Source organism: Tigriopus californicus, chromosome 3 (assembly GCF_007210705.1).
Source record: "Tigriopus californicus strain San Diego chromosome 3, Tcal_SD_v2.1, whole genome shotgun sequence".
Lineage (NCBI taxonomy): Eukaryota > Metazoa > Arthropoda > Copepoda > Harpacticoida > Harpacticidae > Tigriopus > Tigriopus californicus.
This window is the reverse complement of record NC_081442.1, coordinates 1,541,708-1,564,726: the sequence shown is the minus strand read 5'-3', so window position 1 is coordinate 1,564,726 and position 23,019 is coordinate 1,541,708. Positions and strand designations below refer to the sequence as shown.

Below are 23,019 nucleotides of genomic sequence, written 5' to 3'. Positions count from 1 at the left end.
CCAAGTTGTCATTTGGCAACTCTGCTTTCCAAGACTAGCAAATGCAGCAAGTGCGTGTCATCATCGCTAGTGTCAGCTTAGGGTGAGGACTAAGTCCATCTTGGTAAATAGGATTTATGCAATACGAGGTAGTGTGGGGTTATGAGTCAATTTGTACATAAAACAAAAATAAAATTTAGTTTTTAAAGTTATGACTGAGACAATAAGGAGGTACATAAGACCTCGAGGGTGTGACAGAGGTGGGTAGAGAAACGTGAGATGAGATACCATTAGTCACGTCAAACTCACAGCTGAGCGGTGAGACTTGAGCTGTAGCTTGACGTGGTCCATCGACGGGATCAAGTTCACGGCTGTCTTTCTCGCTCTCTGCTGAAGACGCCGAGAAGAATAGGGACGCCAAATGGGTCTAGGGTTGACAAAATTGGTGAACATCAAACCTAAAGCTGAAATCACTGGAGCTTGATTTAACTTCAGACTAAACTAACTTTTGTCTCTAAATGGAACAAAAAGCGTGACAAAAGATAGACACGATTTGATTTGAGATTTTAAGGAGCTCATCAACGAACGAAATGCAAAATATTAGGATAAATATGAATTGAAGGATGTAATTAGTAGTTACTTATGACTGCGAATTTAGCGTGGGTTACGCTTTTCGAAATGATGAAAATGAAGAATACTATACGAAGCAAAATAGCCATTACCCTCCATATCTCCCAATCATTCTCCGAGCAAATTTAGTTAAACATCTGACACAACAGCTCTGTTCGTTGTGGCGGCCCTGACTTGATGTTTGACCCGATCATGAGGTTTTGTTACATTATCACCCAACCTTGAACAGAGGGGTCGTACGGGTCGTACAAGTACCGTACAAGTACAGTCCAAGGGACGGTTAAGATTGGACTAGGGGGGCCCTTTCGTCCATGCCTGTAACCCGTTAACTTGGGACTGAACGGGTCAGTGGATCATGGCCACCTTTTGGCGGGTTTGGGGCTGGTTGGCCTTAACTGCCCTGTGCCTGTTGCCCCCGGGACCAGAGGCCACCCTTTCGCAATCTGATAAAAAGAGCAAAACTAACCCCTCCAAGACCAAAGAGCAGTCCGAAAAAACGGGTCCACCGTCCACCGGACCCACAGGTCAATCCGTGTTCGAGCGGGGTCTGGTCTCTCCCACGGTCCGAGTCCAGGACATTCTGAGCCACCAAGGGGTCTATCAGCCCGATCCCGGCCCCGTGTGGACAGGTGGAGCGGTCTTGGGTTATGTCACGCCTTGGAACGCCCACGGCTACGACGTGGCGCACACTTTCGCCCCCAAATTCAGTTTGATTTCGCCCGTGTGGTTGCAATTATGGCCCAAAAGTCAACAGGACGACCAAGCTTGGGCTTGGGGCGGGGCCCACGACATTGACTCGGGTTGGTCAGCCCGGTTGCTTCAAACCCATCCCGACATGAAAATCTTACCCCGGGTTCTGTTTGACAAATGGACCGGTCCGGATTACATGGCCTTGTTCCAGTCCCGAGCCCAACAAGCCGATGTGGCCCAGTTCATGTGTCGAGGCCTCAAGCAATGGGGCTTTTCCGGATTGGTCCTCGAGCTTTGGAGCCAATTTGGCGGACGCGTGCGGAATGAAGCCGCTCAGCTCATTGAAGCCATTAGTCAAACCTGTCGGGGCATGGATTTGCATTTGGTGTTGGTCATTCCGCCCGCTCAATACCGCGGGGGCAGTCCCGGTATGTTTGGTCGCTCTGATTTCGAGCGATTAGCTCCGGTGGTGGATTTTTTCAGTCTGATGACCTATGATTATTCGGACATTCAAAATCCGGGCCCTAATGCCCCCTTACCTTGGGTTCGGGATTGCGTCACTGCCTTGGATCCCCAGGGCCACCGTCGGAATCAGATTCTCCTGGGTTTGAACTTCTATGGTATGCAATACACTGTCGAGGGTGGGGGCCCCATTTTGGGCCGGGATCTAGTCCAAACCTTGACCGAGGTCCCGGGTTCCACCAAGCTCAAATGGGACAAGTCGTCCCTGGAACATTTCATAGAGATCAAAGTCCGAGGCGCCAAGCAGACGCTCTTTTATCCGACCTTATATTCCATACAAAAGCGCTTGCAATTGGCGGAAGAATTGGGTACAGGCATTGCCATTTGGGAGCTTGGTCAAGGCCTAGACTACTTTTATGATCTACTCTAGGATTTGCAATATGTGTGTGTGTGACAAAAAGCTTGAAGACTTTAAGGCAAACGATATTAATAAATATTAGTCAATGCAAACACCAGTTTTAGTTGGAGATCTATAATTGTCCAACATGTTCCATATCAGATCGGAAAACCATGGCCACTTTCAAGCGAAAGCAACAACGACAATGAATAGTAGAGACAACGATAAGGTTGATCAAGCAAATGCAATCAAAACAAGTTCAATGGAAATCATAAACCAACACGCGGCGTCTAATCAGTAAATTTGCGGTTGGGATTGGCTCCGAAAAGCGCGCCACGAATCTCGGGCATGATCTGTTGAGCGATCATGGCCAAACGAGCCTCAAGGGTATTGTCCACCTTGATCTTGCCCTTTTGCGTGTACAACTCGATGCCACCAGCACTGAAAGTAAGACATGACACATTCTTACTCTCTTGAATACCTAGACCACTGAATTACCAATAAATCGGGGATCCATTGATCATTCACAGGTTGAATGTGTTTAGAACCAACCCTCACTCACCAATTGGTCGGTAAGAAGTTCTCATTGTCTACCTTGACCTGACAATCTCGTTTGATGACGTCTTTGATGCTATTGACGGCCGGAGTCACGGCATTTTCCACCAAGGTCTTGTCCACCTGACGACAACGGATCGTCACTTGACCCTCAATCAATTGACACAAACCCTGCAAGCAGATTGCAATTCATGGATAAACTAAAAAAAAGCTACCGTCAATGTCCGTCAATGTCCATCAATCGAGTCAAGAGAAGGAAAAGGGTGGCAAAGCTTCTAATTTAGCGCCCTGATTTTGGATCTTGCTGTTAACAGGTTTCTGTATTGGATGGAGACAAGCATTCCGATGAATCTAAACTGTGATCCAATTAAATTTTCAATGTTTTGGCTAAAGTATGTTGTGCAGCTATCGAAAATTGGGTTAGTGGCGTATTTTGAACACCTTGTACATTACTGTGGTGGTTTAATTCTGAACTATTATTTTCACAAATAGGCTGGCATTGTGAAAGGAACAGCCAATTTCGTTTTGGCGTTTTACCTGTAGGAGGGTAACATTGACTTTACTTTTGGACCATTTAGTTGGATTACGGGACCTGAAGGCTGGAGCTGAACGTTTTTTGCATGATAAGGAATATTGTAAGAATTTTTAGCCTTGTTATCTCTGACAAAAAAATCTTCCAGTATTCCATTAAAATACCAAGGAAGAATGTTCATTTCACCTCGCCATGCCCTAAGACGTGTTAAAAACATCAGTCTTGGCATTTGAAGTCGCGGCACTAGCGAAAGAGAACATGTGTAGCCTGGGCGAAAACACATGAAGCTCAAATTTTGAAAACTTATGCTGTACTGACTCCATTCGCTTTTCACCATATAACCACGGAACAATTCCCATTTCGCCCAAAGGCGTTTTCACACTGCCAGCATTTCGTGCCTCATGGAAACATGCTTTATTTCGAAACCAACGGCGATACAATACCACTCAGGTCCTCGGCGGGCCTGCTGTGTGGACTTAACGATAGAATTACCTGAGCAATGAGGGATTCGATCAATTGGGCGTACTTGGCCTGATCTTGTGAGATGAGGAGCATCCGCTTCTTGCCCTCCTCTAACACGGACAACACGTGATCATCCCGAGCCTTGAGCACTTTCAAGCGAGCTTGGTTCAACATATTCGACGATTGGCTAGAAATAGTAGACCCCCCTTCCCATGAGAATATCCCTTCCATGTCCTTGAATAAGCCTTGGCCCTCAATAATTTAGGGTGCTTACATCTTCTTTTGCAGCTCGACCTGTTTCTCTTTGCGCTCGTAGAACTCCATAATCTTGAGTCGCTGTTGTTGAACCAAACGCCCTTTCTCGATGTTGAACTCCTCTTCGGCCTTGGCATCGATCTCCTCGGCCTTTTCGTTGGCCTCCTGATCGATGAAGGCCATCATATGCTTGATCTAAAATGAGCCCAAAACATGATGACCCAGCAACCAACCTGCGCCATACACATGCCTACTGACCTGTTTGGACACATCGGCGTCGCTTAAAGCCATTGTGAAAGGCGGGACTGGGTACGAGTGGACCACGAAAATCAACCACTTGGGCGGGCAAGGGAGAAACGCCTCTTTGGGATCCACAAAATGAGAGTTCTGACCCGATCAACAGAAGAGCGACACTGACACAATGAGGATCAAACAGTGATGCTCAAACCTCAAAGAATTTTGGGCCAATGACTTCAGGTGTCAATCCGCGTTAGATAGTCGAGTGAGCGATATATTATTAAGTGCATAATCAGTGCATATGCTATTTGTATACAATAACATTCTGTTTGTGGCGATATGGTGCCCTTTATTCTTATTACGGTTCCAGGATACCTCGACACATGAGAAAAGCTAACATATTAAAGCACTACCTGTCCAATCCTATTTTTTTGATGATTTGACCAGCTTGATGAATTTGTCCCAATATTTGAAGAAGAAAGGTTTTGGCGCAATATGAAGATATTTATCTTATTTCAAGTTTCTTACAATCGGTATTTCAACAGATATGGTTCAATATGGTATTTTATAGCTGATTGGCAGGGTTGCATACTTTCAGTTTGCCACGGTGTGGAACTTTCCGCTTTCTCCACATTTCCTATGCATTGTGTTTTCGATTAGGTCAACTTTACATGCGTTGAGTTTCCAGATGTACTGAATCTTCCAAGCGTTCAATTTTCCCATAACGAGTTTTTCTTCATACAATCGAACTTCTATTGAACGATATTGCCCGTCAGCATAGAAAAATGTCGTTAAATCGAAACTTGCTAGGAAGTAAATGCAGCATTTGGCACGCAGCAAAGATATCGTTGAATCGAAATTGATCGTTAAATCGAAGTTCGACTCCATCAAGTTACCTTCGAAGCGTAAATGGTCAAGGACATGATAATTCTTGGCTGATGAGCTTTTCGTTTGGCATGCCTGATCCATCTGACAAGCTAAAAGTCATATGATGTAGGCACTAGGGAAGTCAAAAGACAGTCACTTAATTAGAACCTATCGCACACGTTTCTATTCAAATTAGTCAAGCGAGAAAAAATTTGATCTTTTGAAAGACTTTTTTTGCCAGATTCAAATATTAGATTGAAGGGTCTCATCTTACATTTTTTGATTTCGCTTTCTTTTGACTCATTCGTGTCAATGTTTGTCAGCACAAATTAATCCTGCCGGTTTAGCCGAGTTTTGAACAGCCAGCTAGCAATGCCTCAACGTTTTGTTTTCCTTGGATCAATCCAAGGTGGCTTTCCACTAGGTTGTATGTAGAGTCATTTTACATTTAATATTTAAGCACACCACCTATACGTACAGTATCCATTCTGACAAAAAATTCAATCCTGACCTCAGGATAGACAAATTTCCCACCGAAAATCATTTGATTAAAACGCTAACAATATACTAGCAAATATTGGTGACCAAATCCAGCTCGAAGTAGCTACATTTGGCTCCTTTCTTTTGCTTTCGAAATATGGCTGTTAATTGATTCAAGTGGGCTCTTTCAGCTATTTTAGACTTTTCAGCCCTGTTTCTTCTTTCATGAATTTTATTTTTTTTCCAAATTTGAAGGAAAATCTTTCCCTTTGGCATTTTTTTTAAAAAGAACTTGGTAATCGATCTTGTGGCAATGAATTTCGCTAATACTCAGACGGGAAAATCATTAGGGGGGTCAATGTTCTGACCGCTCTTGTACCTTCAGGTTCCTCCATGCTTTTGTAGGACATGCAACTCAAAAACACAATATCTATTATAGATTTAACTCTAACTCTTTGTTCATAGATTTAACGCTAGCTCTTGCTTCAAGCTTTTTTAACTCCAAAATAGGTTTAGCTATGGTTTATTGGTAAAGCGTCTGCTTACCATTATGGAACCCTGCGTCGTTTAATGCTATATCCAGCTTCTGGGTGCTATTAAAACTGCAACGTGTTTCACAACATCAATAACTGAAAAGACAACAGCCCAGTACCATATAACTCCCTTGGGGTCGAACGGGTCGAACCCTTTGGGTCACCATATATCTAATACTAATATCAGTTTTCCAAACCAAACGATAACCTAATATATCTACCACCAGAATCTAACCCACGCCCACTTAAATTTGAATTAGGCAATAGAAAAGTTCCGATCACGAATGTTCTTCCCCGCCAAAAACACTCTTAATCCCAGATTTGCCCTTTTTCTCCAGTCTGACCTTGGTCACCCTCCAGCTTGGTTCTCACTTCTTTTCGACAACCAAAGTCGATCATTTTCTCAGCTCTGGCCAGTAAAGCATCGGGTATTGCATTTCAAGTCCCACCCGTTGCCCGGTCCCGTGCCCATCTGTCCTGGTGAGCTGACTTGGGGCGTGTCCAAGCGTCACCTACCGTGGGATTGATCCGATTGGTGCCTGGGGAGGCGTGGATGGCCGGTGGATTGACTTCATCCCGGATTTTCATTTTAAGACCTGGTCTTCGTCCGTGGCCTCATCATCCTTAATCCGGCTCATTTTCCCTTTGGGGGAGGGGGGCGTGTGCCCGATCGTCAGTTAGGTAGGTGCCACCCCCAGTCGAGTCAATATGTCAACAAACAAAGCTTGATCTGAGCGTGTCAATAACAATAGTCAGGCCAAGCCGATTTCGGGTTGACCTGGAAGACGAGCCAAATCCAACCAGATCACTGGAAAGATGTCCAAAAGGTTATTCAAGTCCTTGGGAATGAAATGGTAAATTCTTCAGGCGTTGAAATAAGTTTGGTCATAAGAAGGCTAGATATCTACGTGCTTTGAAGTCATCGATGAGGTTACAATAATCGGGAGATGTTACTTGTTCCTTTAGGTTTGAGCGTGTGTTAGATGGCGTGAAAGCGTAGAGGCCTGGCTCTTGAAAGGTCAGCAGGTCAACTGAGGTCAACTAGTGGGTAATCGAGTACATTTCATTAGTTTCGGCCCGGATCCGGGAGGAATAGTTAAGATATTAGTTAAAAGGGCCGTGCAAATGTGTTGATTTAGGTAAGGGGATGCCAACCAAGAGCGAAAAGAAAATTGAAGACCTAAACCGACCAGATTACTGAGGCTAGACCACAGAGAGTGGTTGCCGGCACAGCAAATGTGTCTGACCCTTGTTCAGGAATGGGGATTTGGTCTGACGTTATGGACCTCGTTGTCGCTGGAGTTGTGGCGGCCAAGGAGGTCGAGTGATACATTACTCAGCCAGTGTCATCAAATTGACCATGAATGGCATTGGATGGATAAATTTTCGACTGAAATATCGCTGATGAACTCAGTGATGACTTGATAACCTGAATTTTCATACTTGTATTTCCTCCATGACCGTAGCAGTTTTTCCATTCCCATTCATTTTTACCCATCAGACCATTGAGCCACCCTAAACCCACACTATTCACTATTGGCTCAAATTCAGGTCTTGAGCAAATGACCGTGACAAACTGCGTTCGAGGCCCATCTATGGCTTTGACAACCATATTTATGGATATATCGCGTGGAAAATTGTCATCAATGCTAAAATCTGAGGATGAAATGTACCACTCGCATTTATCATCAAAACTGACCTCATTACAAACGAGAGATCGGTTTGATGTTGATTTTTTTTTTGCGGACTTCCTTCTCGTCTTGAACTGCTGGGATTCCAGCCCCGGTAGCCCTATTATTTTATATTTGAATGAATTGAAGGCCTATTTTGGTGAGGGTCAATCTACTACTGATGTGATTTTTTTTTTGCGGACTTGCTTACCGCTACTGGGATTGGAATCCCAGCAGTTCAAGACGAGAAGATTATTCATTTTACTTGACTTTTATTTTTATATATTATTTGATCGACCAACGAATTAGAATTGGCTGATCTTAACAGCATCGACTTGAAATCATCTTTCGTTCAAGATCTTTTCTTGCCAAACAATCACTCTTGAGACCGCCGAATTGAACTATTTTGGCCTATTTTCCGGGGGCATTATATGAGTGCGAATTTTTTTTCTTCCATTATCCTTCAAATTTAACTGCAGTCTGACGTTTATCAATACTAATTTCAGCCATGGGCTCACTGAGTGACCTCCAGCAATCGCGCGGCGTAAGTGGAGCGGGCGCGGACGGAATGTCCAATAGTGGCCTCCCGCGGTACATGAGTCGCGGCGATCCCAACCGCTTTCCGCCCACCTCGGCGTCGATTTCGCCCTCATCGGGTTCGTCGGCCTTCGCCATGAATCTCCTTTCCGGACCCGGCGCGCCCGGCATGCCCGCTTCAAGCCGTCACGGTCAACCTCTATTCAACCGGGATGTACGAGGCAAATTGTAAGGGACTATATGAGGGGAACCCTGATGAGGTGATTCTTAAACGGGATTGACTTTTTTTTCTCTTTGGCAGAGGTGATTCTTTATTGGGCCCTAATGCCTTTGATCCCAGTGAATTCCCTTCTTTGGGCCAGAACGCGGGTCCCAATCCATCAGTCTCAGGACGATCTACTAATTATGGTGAGTAGTGAATCCCATGAGGATGAGTGGGCCTTGTTTGGTTGGATCAAATGATGAACGCTCTGGGATATCTTTCTTGTAGTTGGGATTATGAAACAGCCAGCCATGGAGGCCAGTGAGTTCACAATGTCCCACGAGGACTTTCCCGCCCTGCCTGGCGCCTCTCAACAACAAAGAGGAGCCCCGGGTGACCCTGCGGGCGGACCCGGGGGCCTTTCTTCGGGCGGAGCCGGGGGAGGTGTCGAGCATCACCTGCATCACTCTCATCACCATCCGGATAATTCCATGTTCAACACCTCGGGTTTGGGAGGCGTGAGTAATATGGTCTCGCAGATGGTTGTGCCATCAGGAATCCTCCAACAACAACAACAACAGCAACAGCAGCAAGCCGGTTTGTTGGGCAATAGCAATCCGCCGGGATTGGATGCTCTGCAACAACAGCAACTTCGGAAAGGCATTCAAACATCGCCAGATGGTAAGACGATTTACAAATCAAGTGCGGAAAAACATGAAAAAAATTCGAAATTACCGGAATGATAATTCAGCTGATGATCGGTTCTGTAAATGCACTGCTTGAATACGGACGGACATGGTTGGGGGTCAAGAATTAGCAATTTTGAAGTTAGTAAATAAGTTGTGTTTTTCCCTCGAAAGAGATAGACCTCGGGTTGGTGCTATTGCTTGATAGAACTACTGGATCAATAGTTACGACCTCTCAAAGCGCAAGACATAACATGGCGCAGAATAACTGAACTAGCACTCTAGTTGTAATCAATTACCAGTAAAGGGGCTTGTTAATTCATTAGGTGCAGAGTAAGTAAGCGACCAGGAGTCAGTCTCATTTGAAGACGAAAGCACTGCGACGGCTCGATTCCGAAATGTCAGTTCTAGATCTTGGCATCCCCGTCCTCATTCATGGATTGTGAAGCTCCAAAAGTGATGTGTCCAAGTGAAGCCGGTTCTTTCAGTGATAGTTATGTCGTAAAAATGTAGCCTTGAAGGTCAAGTTCCAAAAATTCCAAGGGGTACTTGACTAATATAGTTATCTAATACTATTATTTAGTAGCTTTTCTTAGTAGCTTTTTTGCTTTGGTTTGTCGGAATGCGATCCATTCAGGTCGTTGGAAGTTCAAGCCTCATTATTTTCAGGCCTTACAAATAAGTGAACACACTTGTTGACATGTTTATAATGAACAAACTCCAACCACACACTTGTGCACGCGGCAAACCGTCTTCACGGTGAAGAGTAACTCTACATTTGCATTCATTTTCTCAGGTTCGGTAAAGAACATCCCTTCGTCTATGGTGACGGATCAATTCGGCATGATCGGCCTTCTGACCTTCATCCGAGCTGCAGAAACCGACCCGAACTTGGTCTCCTTGGCTCTGGGAGCCGATCTGACCACCCTGGGACTCAACCTGAACTCGGAGGTTAACCTCCATCCCACGTTCGGAGGACCTTGGGCGGACACGCCTTGTCGACCTCAAGATATCGACTATCATGTCCCACACGAGTATCTAACCAACCAATCCATACGGTGTGTATCTGTTATCGATTCGATCGGGGGAGAGAGTTACTTTTATCATTTGAGGCATTGCGAATTACGATTACCAAAAAAAGGGGCTTTTGCGTGAAGCTTGAATCATTACTTGACGATAGCTTGACGGATGAATAAGCTATATAATGTATAGATGAATCTCAGCGAAGTTTTTTCTAATTATTTTAATTGTCTTGTTTTACGCATGGATCATTTCTTGCCCGAAACCAAAGAACTTTCCGGGCGTTGGTGACAAAACTAGTTGGTTTATTGTTTGTAAGAGTAATGGCTTAAGGAAATCAGCTTGTAGGAAAAAGTGGAGGAGGAAGACAAAGGGGGGGAAACGGGCGAAACGAAATGCAATAAAACATGGAGTAAATCATAACTTCAGGCACATGTGCATTGATGTATGAAATTAGCCCTTAAAAAATCGTGATATGAAGTTTGATTTGATCTTTCTTTTTTTCCAGTGAGAAGCTCGCACCTGTCAAGTTAAATCGGTACAAGGATGACGTCCTTTTTTACATGTTTTACACCAATGTGGGCGATGTTCTCCAATTGGCAGCAGCAGCCGAACTGTAAGTGAACCTGTTGGGGGAGAGAAAGAGCCCCCAAAAGAGCCCCCAATCACTTATCAAGATGCTGATCTTGAGCTTTCATACCTAGGTACAACCGAGATTGGAGGTACCATAGGGACGATCGGGTTTGGATCACGCGGGCACCAGGAATGGGGCCCACGGAAAAGACCCAAACCTATGAACGTGGTACTTACTACTTCTTCGATGTGACTTCTTGGAGGAAAGCCCCCAAAGAGTTCCATTTGGATTATGACAAACTGGAAGACCGGCCAGCGTTGCCCGCATCCATGGGCGGGTCCCAGCCCTCGGGCCCGAATTCAGTGGGCATGCCCGCCGACGCACTTCCTTCCGGGAGACCCAGTTCGAGTCCCAATCCTGGCGGACCGCCCCCTGGAGGCGTGAGTGGTCCAGGTGGAGGAGGTGGGGGTCAGATGTAGCCACGGTCCAGTTCTAATGGCCCGTTGACGGCTCTCTTCTCAGATATTCACCCTGCTTACGACACGACATGACACAAGACTAGGCTTAGATCGAATCCATTGTACGATTACTGACTCTCGGGCAAGTGCTACTTTCCGAATTCCGATCGACTGCTCCATCCATTCTTGCGTTCATTCATTCATTCATCCATGTATTCACCATCAAACAATCAATCCACCAGCATGTTGTTTTGTCCTCGTGCTTTGACGGTCCTCACTAAACAAACGAATTTGGATAAAGACAAATACACTCTCGGTATCCTACTCGGAAATCCAGGTCTTTTGAAACAGCTGTACTAAAGTACGGTCACGAAAAAAGGGGTGGATTGAAGAAGTGCATGGAAATCATGCATGGAAACGTTTATTTATGAAGGCTCGAAATGGAGGGAAAATTCTCAGCATCCGCTGAAACGCTTGTAAGAACAGTCGTAGATCCAACCCCAATCAGTTCTTGGATAAATGGCAGTCCCGCCCACGGCGTTGAAAATGATGGCAAACGCCACGCCCAAAGTCCAGACCAGGATGCAAGTCACCTGAAGTTTTGTTTCCCATTTCTAAATCAAGAGGAAAGGATATTGATATGTAATATGGATGAAGCAATCCACAGAAAATCAAAGTTCAACCTCTTTTTACATATAGGAAAACTAAAGCGATTAAAAATCTTTGACTCAAATTAATGCTCAATAAGGCCTTCATGACCTTTTAAATTGGAAGAAAAGACTGTCAAGAAATGATGATTAAGTGTTCTAAGTTTGTGTTGCTTTTTTCCTGTCTTTTACAACTGAGTAAGATTATCAGGGCTCGGAGAATTATTTAAATCTTCAATTAATCTAAACTATTATAGAAGCTCCTATCAGCCAAAAAAATGTTTTTGACACTAACTAATTGACTCTAAAACCTAGTTATGGAAAAATTACATGGATACTTTTGAAGATGCATTGTAAAAGATACCTTTTGCACCTCCTTTAATATTTTCTGTTTGTTTAGATTTTCACGGTCTTATCTAACCGCTACAGGGAATGTAATCCCCAGTACTATTAAAATTAAAGGTTAGATTTCGTCTATTTATTACCTTTCAATCTTTATATGATACTTGGTCTACCAATGAATTTGAGTTGGCAGACCGAGCTAGTCCTTGAATGTAGGGTTGATCTGGAATGCTATCTAAAAATTTGTCCAAGTCTGACTTGAAAGATGCAACCGGATCAACCAGGCCTACGTATTCCCTACGAGTATCAGAGGGAAGCAAATTAAACAATGAAGGAGCCCCTAGAAAGAAGAAATTGTGTACTGTCCCAATCTTTTCAGTTTGTTACAATTAAGTAGTAGTTCTCAAATTCTCACACTAATCCTGCTTGCATTATTGTCAAAAGCTTAAGCTTTTCCTGAAAATACAACTAGAATCTCAGTACTTCACACGCAAAAGAGCAAATCTAAATATATTTGTATTTTAACCCAGGTCTCTTCACCCTGAGAGATAACTAAAATAAATTAGTGATTAGTCAGAGGAAAGGTTCAGATTTCTTCACTTATGAACACGTTAGTCTATCAATCGTTAATTAGTTAATTAATATCTTTTGGGTTGATTATGAATTACCGCTAACGTTAACTGAACCATGCCCACCCCTGCAGATATGATGCTGAAATTTAGCGTACCTCCACTTCGATATTCTTTAGGATGAGAACTCCCAATAAAAATCCTCCCAGGGCACCCCCAAAATGGGCGGCATATCCCACAGATCCAGCCAGGGCACTTTGGGCGGTATATCGAATATAGATGGCGTGACAAACGTCGAATAATCCTAAACCAATGACGTACAAACTGGATCGGAGACGGTCATCAAAAAAAGTAGTGAACGAAACATGGAAAGAGAGAATATCAGAATTAAACCTCCTCGGTTGGTTTTTTCCTTGAACCGAAACAAGCTAGATTAAAATAAGAGCGGATGGCATTGGGAAAGTTGACATTTCCAATTTACGTAAAAGGTTAAGAGTGATTGATAATCTTCAGCCGAGATCACGATTATTTCCCTCATCCAACCAAAAGAACGAGAATGCTAGGTCGTACAACCAAATGAAAGCATCCTTTTTGTGACTGATCTTCATCTTGGATATATTATCTTCTGGACAGATTTCCAATGTTTCTGGGAGGGTCTGGCTAAAACGGGTTTAGTTATATCGATTGTCCCAATTTTATCTTGCTGCGTATAAATAAAGATTAAGGAAGACCTGGATTATTCTGAAAACAATTCCAGACAAGAGAGAACGTTTTTCTCGCCTCTGTGATCTAGTGGATCTAGTTCATATCAAAAAATTTGCGGTCATTAAATTTTAAAACCAGACCAACAAAGTACAAAGAAAGGGAGATATTTTTAAACCCATGACATGCTAGCGTGAATTAGAAATCCACTTTAAGTTGGATAGGTTTGGGTCAGATGACGCTTTCTCATTAATTTATTAAAAGCCATTCATTAAAAGTTTCAAAATGCCGTAAAGAATCGTTCTGATTTCTCTTCTCTGCGAACACAATGAGGAAGTGAATGAAATGGACTCTGGTTTTTGCACTCAGTTTTGAAATTCCTATTTTCGGCCTAATTTGTCGAAATATTGATAGCTTGATCAAGAAATAATCAGTCCAAATCATTGCTTAAACATTTCTCGTTCATTTATAGGTCCACAATTTTGCGAACGAATCGACACTTTTTTAGCGAGGCCAACATTTTTCATCTTTTGTTTGTTAGTGGGCTAAATATGAATGATTCTCACGATGAAGCAACTTGGACCTTTTGAAGTCCCGGTCATATGAAGTTTGGGATCCTGTGACAGACAAGATATGGATAAATCAATTGTCATATCTCATAAAACCATATCAATGTGCATGTCAGAGATTCTTTTTAAAATGTGCGTGCTGGAACAATGGCTAGCTTTTTACAGGGTCGCTCATAAGTCCACCGTGACAAAACAATTCCGCATGTGCTATTTTTGTTTAGAACAAACCACACTTTACCTGGAACTATTTTATGCGCATTTAATATAGAAAAAAAACGACATTTAATTGGGGAAACAAAAATCGCTCTCAACAATGAATATCGCGATCATTATCTCTCACTTTACTTGTTCCATTTTCTCATTGAGCCTGACTAGAACTGTATTGATTGTCGGTGGAAAATATCCCTCCAACCGTGTACTACTTACACAAAAGCGCGTACGCATGAACAATGGACATACCATGAACCAGTTACTGTGTATGGTAGATCTGGATGGAAGCTTTCTGCTTCCTTCGAAGACCATTGAATAATTTAAATCTCCCAGCAAAGGCTCTGCCACAGAATATTAATCATAGTACAGGCCCGAAAATTGGAACACCACACCATTCTCGAGTGCCAATCTAATCGCAGTCAACTATCAACCAGGAGGTTCCAAAGGACATGGGAAAGTGCGGTTGGCCTTTCCTCATCCTCAAGTGCTTCGGGTTCACATCAGGAGCCAAGCCTGAATCGCGTATGGTTCAAGTCCGAACCCATGGGAGGTTCTTGTGGCGGAAAGTCCTGGTTTATCTTCACTCCATGATCCGGATCCGTCGTCAAAGATGCGGGTTTCGAAGAGGATTCCAGACCCGATCATCGGCCTTGTCTCAGCGAGGCAATGCCTTCGGATGCTTTAGAACTCGTCGAAGACACCGACACCATCGCCGAAAGATCCGATTCCGACCGCATTTCGATTCTGGAAACGCGTTGGCTGACACGCCGGATTCGGATAATCCACCGTTTGTAACGATTCCACTCAAGCACAAGATCATCCGGGATTGGAACATCTTGAAGTGGAGATTCCGAGGGATGAGGCGATTTGCCAATCGGATCTATCCAACCTATCCACGACACCTGACGACGCCCGAAGCCAATGCGATCTATAATATCCGGCTTCAAATCGGGGATCGGACTATTTTGAGTGCGAATGAGGCCAGGAGAACTAAGCGGCGATTGGAGAGGAACCTTCGGTGCAAGATCAACTTTGATCTGAGTGAAGGCGATATCGTATTGAGTTGCTTCGATCAGCTTCCGCAGACCATTTGTTCACAATCCGGCAACCCGAGCCTTTCAATGAAGGTAAGGTGGGTAAATGTTGAGAACATAGGGGCAACCCCTCTTTAAAAGCTAACAGATAAAACAAACCATCCATTGGATTTGTACTTCATAAGCTCGAGGAAGGAGACAAGACTCCAGTAACTACGACTGATTTTACGAAGACAGCAGGCAAGTTCAGCTCTATGGTAGAGATAAAGGAGGGTTTGTCTTCAGAAATTACATATAAAGCAGCCACGTTCAAAGTGTGAAAGAAGTGTCTGTGTTTGAAGCACAGCCCACGCCCACTTTTGGCCACGTTCGGCAATGTAAAATAAGATTTCAGAACCACTGAATAAGTGGACGGGCAGGCCAAACATGACATAGGATGTTGGCAGTTTTTGATCCCGATCCACTGGATGCTCATTCATCAAACGAGTGAGTGAAGGTGTTACCAAAATTGTCTCTTCCAATATCAAAAAAATGGAAAGGGACGTGCTCCTCAAGTCAAATCAATGAATTGAGCGGGAAACGGTTCTTAAGTCTGTATTTATTGCGAGAATGTCTCATTGGATCCGTTATTTACAGTATTTGTAATAAGATAATGCATCTATTAAGTCTTGTCCCATTCTGGGTTCAAGGAGTGCCATTCAAGGCGACGATCCATTAGAAAGGGAGGGAGGGTTGACCTGGGATCGAACCCATGAACCCGAGCTTATCTCAGTCGCGCGTTAACCAACTGCGCTAGAACTATCTCCCTTTCCACATCTACGCTTATCAATTCGTGTCTCTTTTGGTTAACTTTTTTATTTTTGAACAACTTGGTTATTTTCTTTTAAATTGTGCATGGCATCTTCTGTTTGGGCAGTATGTGCATAACAGAGCATCAATAGCAGCTGAATAAACAGGGTGAGACGAATTGTTGCATCCATATTTACATTCATTCGAAACCAAAAAAGCTGGATTTTCAAAAGGATTCTTCTTTGACTTGCTTTGTTACTAAGAAATTCAGAGTAATGGAACAAGAAAACCACTTTCATTTCATGTAACTTGTCACATAAGTTTAGCTTTAGGTGTTCATTTGAGTTGTACTACATAGATTATATCTTGAGCCTGGACAGGGTTGGAAGACATTCTTAAGTTTTCAGGGCCTTTTAATAAATAAGGCTCTTAAAGTGAATGAAATTAGCAAAATACCAAACTCACTTTTTCATGCTTCTACGTTACATCCTTTTGATTAGACATTCTTGTAAATAGAAATACTCAAAAAGGTAAGAGATGTGAGTCATTGGTAGCACCAAACATTGTTTGCTTGAAGGGCAAGGTAATAACATCTATTTATGTATTTCATTTCCACTCAAAATCCCCATCGGGGTATGTAGAATATGTGAGCAATTGTAAAAGTAAAATAAATGAATGAAATTGTTCAGATATTGATCTATTGTGTGGATTGTTTTTTTTTAAATTTGTGTGGATTGTTTTTAAATACATGATACGGAACAAGTGTTTAAGCTTCCGTTTAATTCGTTTGATCATTCCCATTGATTGAATGCCAAAGAATTCAAGTAAAAAATGTCTAAGCTCTGTGTTTTAGTACAGATTTCATTGCAAATTCTACTTCACGTTTTTTTTACAAATTTATAGCATTTTAAAAAATTCCCGTTTTGAAAGCATTCTGATTAAAAAACCATATCTCATTATCAGCCAAGCAAGTTTTTAGTGGATTGTCAATTCTATTCTTTTGCCTATTTGACAATTTGGTAAACGTTCTAAGGCCCAGAAAAGTGAGATGTATTATCAAAAGAGTCAAAAAGTGTCTTTTTTCCTCGCCCTAAGAAAAGATGCCAAATGAATTGTTAAAATGTGCTTGGCTATCAAAATGTGGAAATTAAATATTTTTTTCAAATAATACATTTTACATATATTTCATATATCAAAAAAGAAATGCCGAAAAAGTTACTATCAAGTCCCAGAATTTCAGCAAGCTAAGGCGTATTTTTGAGAATGTAGAATTTACTTGATAGAATCGTCAAGCGAAAAATTTATAGATGAAACGTAAGCAAAGTTTTCGTTATATTGTTTGCTTGATCAAAAGGAAGAACACTATTTCGTTGAAATGAATTCAGCGGTTAACATTAAGCATCGCCCACTTTTGTAAATCTCCAGTTCTAGCCAAAACATCATACCAATTTTGATCAATCATGCCACGTTTACCATACAGGGTTAGGCGCTAAAACGCATGCACGATACAATCATAAATGTCGAGGCTTGGGATCATTCAAAAATTGCCTTGGATGAGAAACGAGATCTTTGGCCATGAATTCCTTATTCTCCAAGTTTGAGAAGAGATGCGGCACATGTTCACTACAAATCCAAAATATCCTTTTTTGAAAGAAAAAACGCCAATATGCACTTGCTTTCAAATGCGAAGGCCACATAGATTGTGATGCAGTAAAGGAAATTCCTTTTGGCCATTTTGGGGAGGAAAAACTTTCTCGAACATCACAACCAACTTGCACTGTTATCCAATCAGATATTCAACTATTCATTGAAATTGTGTTACGAAACTCAAAAAAAGTTCCGTCACTGTACTCATTTCTTGGCTTAATGTCATAATATTGTTTGCTTCAACAAGCAAGCATATTGAAATAAGTGACAAATTTAATATATGCACAGCACTGGCTATGTTGTCCACAGTTTTGCTCTGGACATAGAATCCCATCAGCTGCTTGTTTTCCCCTTCACTTCTCAATTGCACCCATCTGCCCTATTTTCTTAATACAAGACATACAAACAATAATAGGAAATACATAAGACCTATTTAGAGAGTAATTGAATGACCAATACTTTTGTGTTGGGGTCAATGCAGATTGGTGCCTGTCCCTGTAGACATGTACGAACATTTCTCAATCTCTTTTCAGCGCTCCTCGAGTGTCAGTGACGAGGCCCGCACTCGCATTCAAAGACTCAAGAATCGACCCCGTCGCCGATCTTCCATCCAATCTCTTCCTGCTCGACCTCGAACCCCTTCAGCTCCAAGTCGACCGGCCTCCTTGGACAAAATTGCCATCGTCAGGCGAGCTGCCGAGCCCATCACCCAGGTCATATCTCCCAACGTGCTCGTGAACTTCGACGAAAATTTCGACGACGACGATTCCAGTGAAGAGGAGGAGAGCTTACCGACATTCGATGAAGGCATGACTTTGTTCATTCCTCCCATTATTGTCATAACCAGTCCCGCTTAGCCGCATGTTGAATAAATGCTTGTTGAACTCACTTGATTCCCCATTCCAACCAGGAATTCATGCTCCTGAAGTTCAAGATGAGGGTGGGAACATGGGCCGCTATCAAAGCGTACACGCCACCCGATGCTCCAACCAAGTAAACCCTGGGATCCACGACCGATGTCAGCAAGGACCCGGAGAGCACCCCACCCAAATAGATCAGACCCACACGCCACCATCCGTTGATGATTTCCAATAGCATTCCCAAAACAATTTGAGCTGGTTGGATATAAGAGACAAATGGTGGTTACAGAGGTATTTTTCGTGAGAAAAACAAGAATATGAAACTTCCAATGTCATTCATATTTTCTGGTTACAAAATTGCTTGTTACAGTTAGTTCCTTTAGAAACATGTGGTCTTGTTCATCACTTACTCTTAAACCATTGAACACAAAATGTATGTCACTACTTAACAAACTAATCTACAATTGTTGTGGGAACACATTGATGTGTAATGGAATAACGATTTCCAATGAGAAATGAACTTACAAGTGACATTTGATGCTAAATGCAACCATCCGGCATGAGTGAGAAAGTATGAGATGTATCGCCAGACCTGAAAGTATATATATATAAAAATAATTCATTTGTAGATTGAACGGCAACTACTATTTATTTTTGAATTACCTCATATCTGCGGTAGGGATTGTAAATCAAGGCCGAGCATATTGGAGCAGGCCCTGCGTCGTCAATGAGCAGACAATGCTCGGCTTGAAGATGAATTATATGGTACAGAAACACACCAATTTCCAAAGAGCTAAATGCAAATTTACAGTAAAGGTTTAGTATGATACTTCGATCAATTTTAAAAGTCATGCAGAACTTCGCATGCACTCAGTAACTGTTCCCGGTGGTACCCTCAAGACTTGTTCAAAAGTCAAGACTTCTTCCATGCTGAATTTTTCCATGATCAGACACGGACTTCCAGAGGAGTGGACTGCGAATGGAACTCAAAATTTGTTATCTGTTAATCAGTTCACTTTATTCCAAATGACCACAAGATCTTGTTGAATAGATGAACTTGATGAACTTGTTTTGAGCTCAAAACAATCCTTAGGGAACTCAAGAGATAAGGCCAAAGTTATGTAGTAAAAGCTACAAAAAATTCAAATTTTCGGCCTGCTCTTGGTCAGCTACATAAACTTTTCAAAACATAACTTTGAAACGAACCATTTTACAGTTAAATGATATAAAAATGACCCGCCTTCATTTGAAGCATTTTAAGTTCCATATTTCATTACTCTAATTAGGGAGGAGACATGGAGTAGTGGTTAGCGCAGTTTTCTAACATGAGAGAGGTTCCCCAGTTCGATTCTCCTCCCCAACCTTTCTCAAGGAAACTTTTAGACGCTTACCACACCCACAGATAGGGAACCAATCTGATACGTACTATGACATTGTCGATTGGAACAATATAAGGATGATGTAATGGCTGGCTTCGTTAGCCGGGCGAGGTTCACCCCTTCTACCCCAGCATTCCGTATACAAAAAATATTGAAAAGTGGCTCAGAGTTGCTTTGACCAAGAGCAGGCCAATTTTGGAGGGAAGCTCGTTCACAGTCCATATTTTTCGAAGTTTGGGGATCAGATTACCCCTCTCCTCCAACCATGTATGAGTAAGATAACCGACAGTGTGATTGAAATGCCAGATTGAGTTTTGACGGAAATATCCAACGAGATCTTGATTGTTTTAAACCATGAAAGTGTTTTGTTTGGGCAATATTTCAATAAATCAGTGAGATAAAAATTGTTCCTTAAGATTTTGCAGAAGTAGATAACTACCAATTGCATTTTAAGTGTTTCCTTCGAAACTTGAAAAGGCGCGAAAAAATTGTTGAGAAAAAAAATGAAAAATGTTGAACTGGTTTTTGCTCTTTTTGAACAAATTTTTGTTCCAATATTCCTATAACCTGCCGTCATGGGTTTGTTCCCACCCAAAGCTCAAAACTATTTTGTGAAAAAATGCTCCCGAAGCAACAAAATCAGTAAGCTCCAGAAAAGAATCAATGGTTTACTACGACGTCCGTATCAATTGAAAATTCGTCCCAATGTCAAACATTGCTAGAGCAAAAATGTTGATTTCTTGAAAATTCACTAGTTAACCGGGTAATTACATTTTGGGTACCTATATTTTGTAACAGATAAAAATGCAGCAGAGAGGCTTGAATGGCCAACAACAACCTTTACTACATTGTAACAATTCTTTTTCCATGATTAGTCCTTGTTTTTGCATTTTCACACCTTTTTATCAGTTTTGTCAAAAAAAAAAAAATTCTTCTTTTCTCGACTTTTCCGCATTTTTAAACTTAATTTGAAAACTTAAAATAAAAGAAAAACAAAATAATTCTTTTGACTGCAAAGACAACTTCTTTTCCAGGCCTATTGATGACAAAAACAAGATTAGACGAGAATATAGTTCTGGTTGCATTTTTCTGTGTTGAAATTACACATAGACCAGTTTTCGTATAAAAGAAATAATCTTTTTTATATCTCCGAGTAGTGAAGTTACCCACTTCCAACCTTTTACAACATATCTTCTTTTAAACCAATAAAAAAGAGAAATTATGATGAAGTATCCTTAATTACGTTTTCTATTTCAAAATCCATCGACCAGACGCTGAGACGCTGCAAAATAAATATATTTCATGTTTGTGAAGCACCAGAAAAAGCTAAAATTAGTTTCAATATGATTACATTGTGACCTTTGAAAGGGTACAAAGTTTGACCAAGCCGTCCGATTGAGCTCAAAATCAAAAAACATCGTCAGAGCGACTTGAAGTAGGTCTCATATGGAGATCACGTTCACGTTCACTGGAATAAGAATTGTTAATTTCCAAACTTAGCAAGCCCGTCCATATTCTAGTAGTTCATGTCAGAGGGTTGGCAGAAAATCGTCTGGGAGCCCAAAACTTTAAATTTGAAGTATTTAAAATTGGTGTCAACATAGATTGTTCAAGACCCCGTATGATTAATGCTTTCAAACTTTATCTGCAGTGCATTTGACGAGCAGATTTTCCGATGAGAGATAGTAAATAAAGCAAAGTTTATCTACGACCTTAAGTGATATGTCTTGCATCATTTCGAAATATCACATTCGAGATAAGGGACTTTGTGCATTCAATTTGTTTAATTTGAAAAAGAAAATACGATTTCAAAAAGCATGCAAATTAGACACTTGAGCATTTGCCATACATTCTTTTTTCTCACGACATCTATTCGTTCAACATTTTCTAGACACTTGTAATGGAAACTGACATGTGACAATTTTAAAGCCAAAATCTCGTTCACCTATTGAAATGCACTTTTACTTGCCTTGAAAATAGAATGAAGAGTGGGAAATAATATTTTCTGTTGCTCTTGCCACGGGCTCCCAAATCACTTTGATCTACTCCGTTTTCCTCATCATGACCATCCACATTGTCTTTAAGATTGCAATTCCTGTTCAAAAGCTCCACCTCATGTTTGGACACAGATTTTTTGGATTTTCTACGTAAGACCACTTGCTTTGCATGTTTGATTCCGAAATCACGGATCTGCTTCACGAGTTCAAAGTTTGACATGTTTGTCTGGCGAGAGCAGAACAAAAACCGAGTTCATTACCTATCCTTTGTTTTGATGTCTTTTAATCTTATCTTCACATTGTGCAATTTGATTAGGAACACAAGATAAAATGAAGCGAACTGAAGGCTTGTGCTAATTCGGGAATGAACTCGCAACTTGTCCTCGTTTTCGAGATTTCGTACACGGAGTACAAGATGATTAGTATCTGGGGGCTGAATTCAATTGTATTCTTTCGATATCAAACGTGAAGAGTGAATTTGACTTGTAAAAGAGCGCATATTCCGCTCTTTCTCAAAAATTGTACTGTGAGTGTGTCGGCAAATAACCAACATACATGCAACAGCCAGTTCATATCTTCTTGAGGTAACATTTTATTTTGAAAACAATGGTGCTCTTGAAATCAAATTACTTCGCTCAAAAGATCATCGAGAAAAAAAACATTTCCAAAAGCAAATGCTTTACAGTTAACGAAATCTAACCTTATAAAACTGCATACTCCTTTTTTGTTAACTTTAGAATATTCAATAATGTTTGTTTGAATCTTTTTGCCGGAAGAAACACCTCTTTATTAAAAATTTTCACGTCTATGGCCAGCAAGTATACCTTGAAAACAAAAAGCATTTTGAGCAAGAATATACGCTTGAATTGTTGTTAGAATACTAGGTATTATGTACGTACATTGATACATGCTCTAACTTTTTGCCTGCTAAATAGTAAAGCGCTCTGAATTCTGAGTCATTGACTTGGCAACCCTTTGTTAGATTCCTCACTAACACCCTACTAATATCATTGTGCGATACAAACTGCATTTTTCTCAATGCTAACAT

The 23,019-nt window shown here is 41.6% G+C and overlaps 5 protein-coding genes across 6 annotated transcripts; 3 read left to right on the top strand and 2 right to left on the bottom strand.

Annotated features, from left to right (window-relative positions):
• Positions 1–819: 819 nt before the first annotated feature.
• On the top strand, positions 820–2,210 carry LOC131878604 (chitinase domain-containing protein 1-like). Its single transcript, XM_059224652.1, has one exon. The coding sequence runs from the start codon at positions 965–967 to the stop codon at positions 2,189–2,191; it is 1,227 nt and encodes a 408-aa protein (XP_059080635.1). The 5' UTR covers positions 820–964; the 3' UTR covers positions 2,192–2,210.
• A 67-nt stretch (positions 2,211–2,277) lies between these two features.
• Positions 2,278–4,403, bottom strand: LOC131878627 (V-type proton ATPase subunit E-like). The gene is made up of 5 exons (XM_059224689.1): positions 4,221–4,403; positions 3,982–4,157; positions 3,738–3,894; positions 2,721–2,884; positions 2,278–2,599 (listed from the first exon to the last, which is right to left on the bottom strand). Exons 1-5 carry the CDS (start codon positions 4,251–4,253, stop codon positions 2,449–2,451), a joined length of 681 nt encoding a protein of 226 aa, XP_059080672.1. The 5' UTR covers positions 4,254–4,403; the 3' UTR covers positions 2,278–2,448.
• Positions 4,404–6,335: 1,932 nt separating this feature from the next.
• LOC131878602 (CCR4-NOT transcription complex subunit 2-like) lies at positions 6,336–11,558 on the top strand. The gene is made up of 7 exons (XM_059224648.1): positions 6,336–6,760; positions 8,256–8,514; positions 8,588–8,694; positions 8,777–9,169; positions 9,971–10,232; positions 10,703–10,810; positions 10,899–11,558. Exons 2-7 carry the CDS (start codon positions 8,258–8,260, stop codon positions 11,245–11,247), a joined length of 1,476 nt encoding a protein of 491 aa, XP_059080631.1. The 5' UTR covers positions 6,336–6,760; positions 8,256–8,257; the 3' UTR covers positions 11,248–11,558.
• Positions 11,559–11,612: 54 nt separating this feature from the next.
• Positions 11,613–20,376, bottom strand: LOC131878620 (protein rhomboid-like). The gene is made up of 5 exons (XM_059224680.1): positions 19,259–20,376; positions 19,121–19,187; positions 18,625–18,850; positions 12,943–13,108; positions 11,613–11,840 (listed from the first exon to the last, which is right to left on the bottom strand). The coding sequence occupies exons 1-5, from the start codon at positions 19,445–19,447 to the stop codon at positions 11,682–11,684; spliced, it is 807 nt and encodes a 268-aa protein (XP_059080663.1). The 5' UTR covers positions 19,448–20,376; the 3' UTR covers positions 11,613–11,681.
• On the top strand, positions 14,351–18,623 carry LOC131878617 (uncharacterized). Of its 2 annotated transcripts, none has more exons than XM_059224676.1 (2): positions 14,351–15,397; positions 18,269–18,623. In XM_059224676.1, the coding sequence occupies exons 1-2, from the start codon at positions 14,715–14,717 to the stop codon at positions 18,471–18,473; spliced, it is 888 nt and encodes a 295-aa protein (XP_059080659.1). In that variant the 5' UTR covers positions 14,351–14,714; the 3' UTR covers positions 18,474–18,623. The 2 variants fall into 2 exon arrangements, with proteins under 2 accessions (XP_059080659.1, XP_059080658.1); XM_059224675.1 differs by having other exon boundaries at positions 14,355–15,392.
• Positions 20,377–23,019: the final 2,643 nt, after the last annotated feature.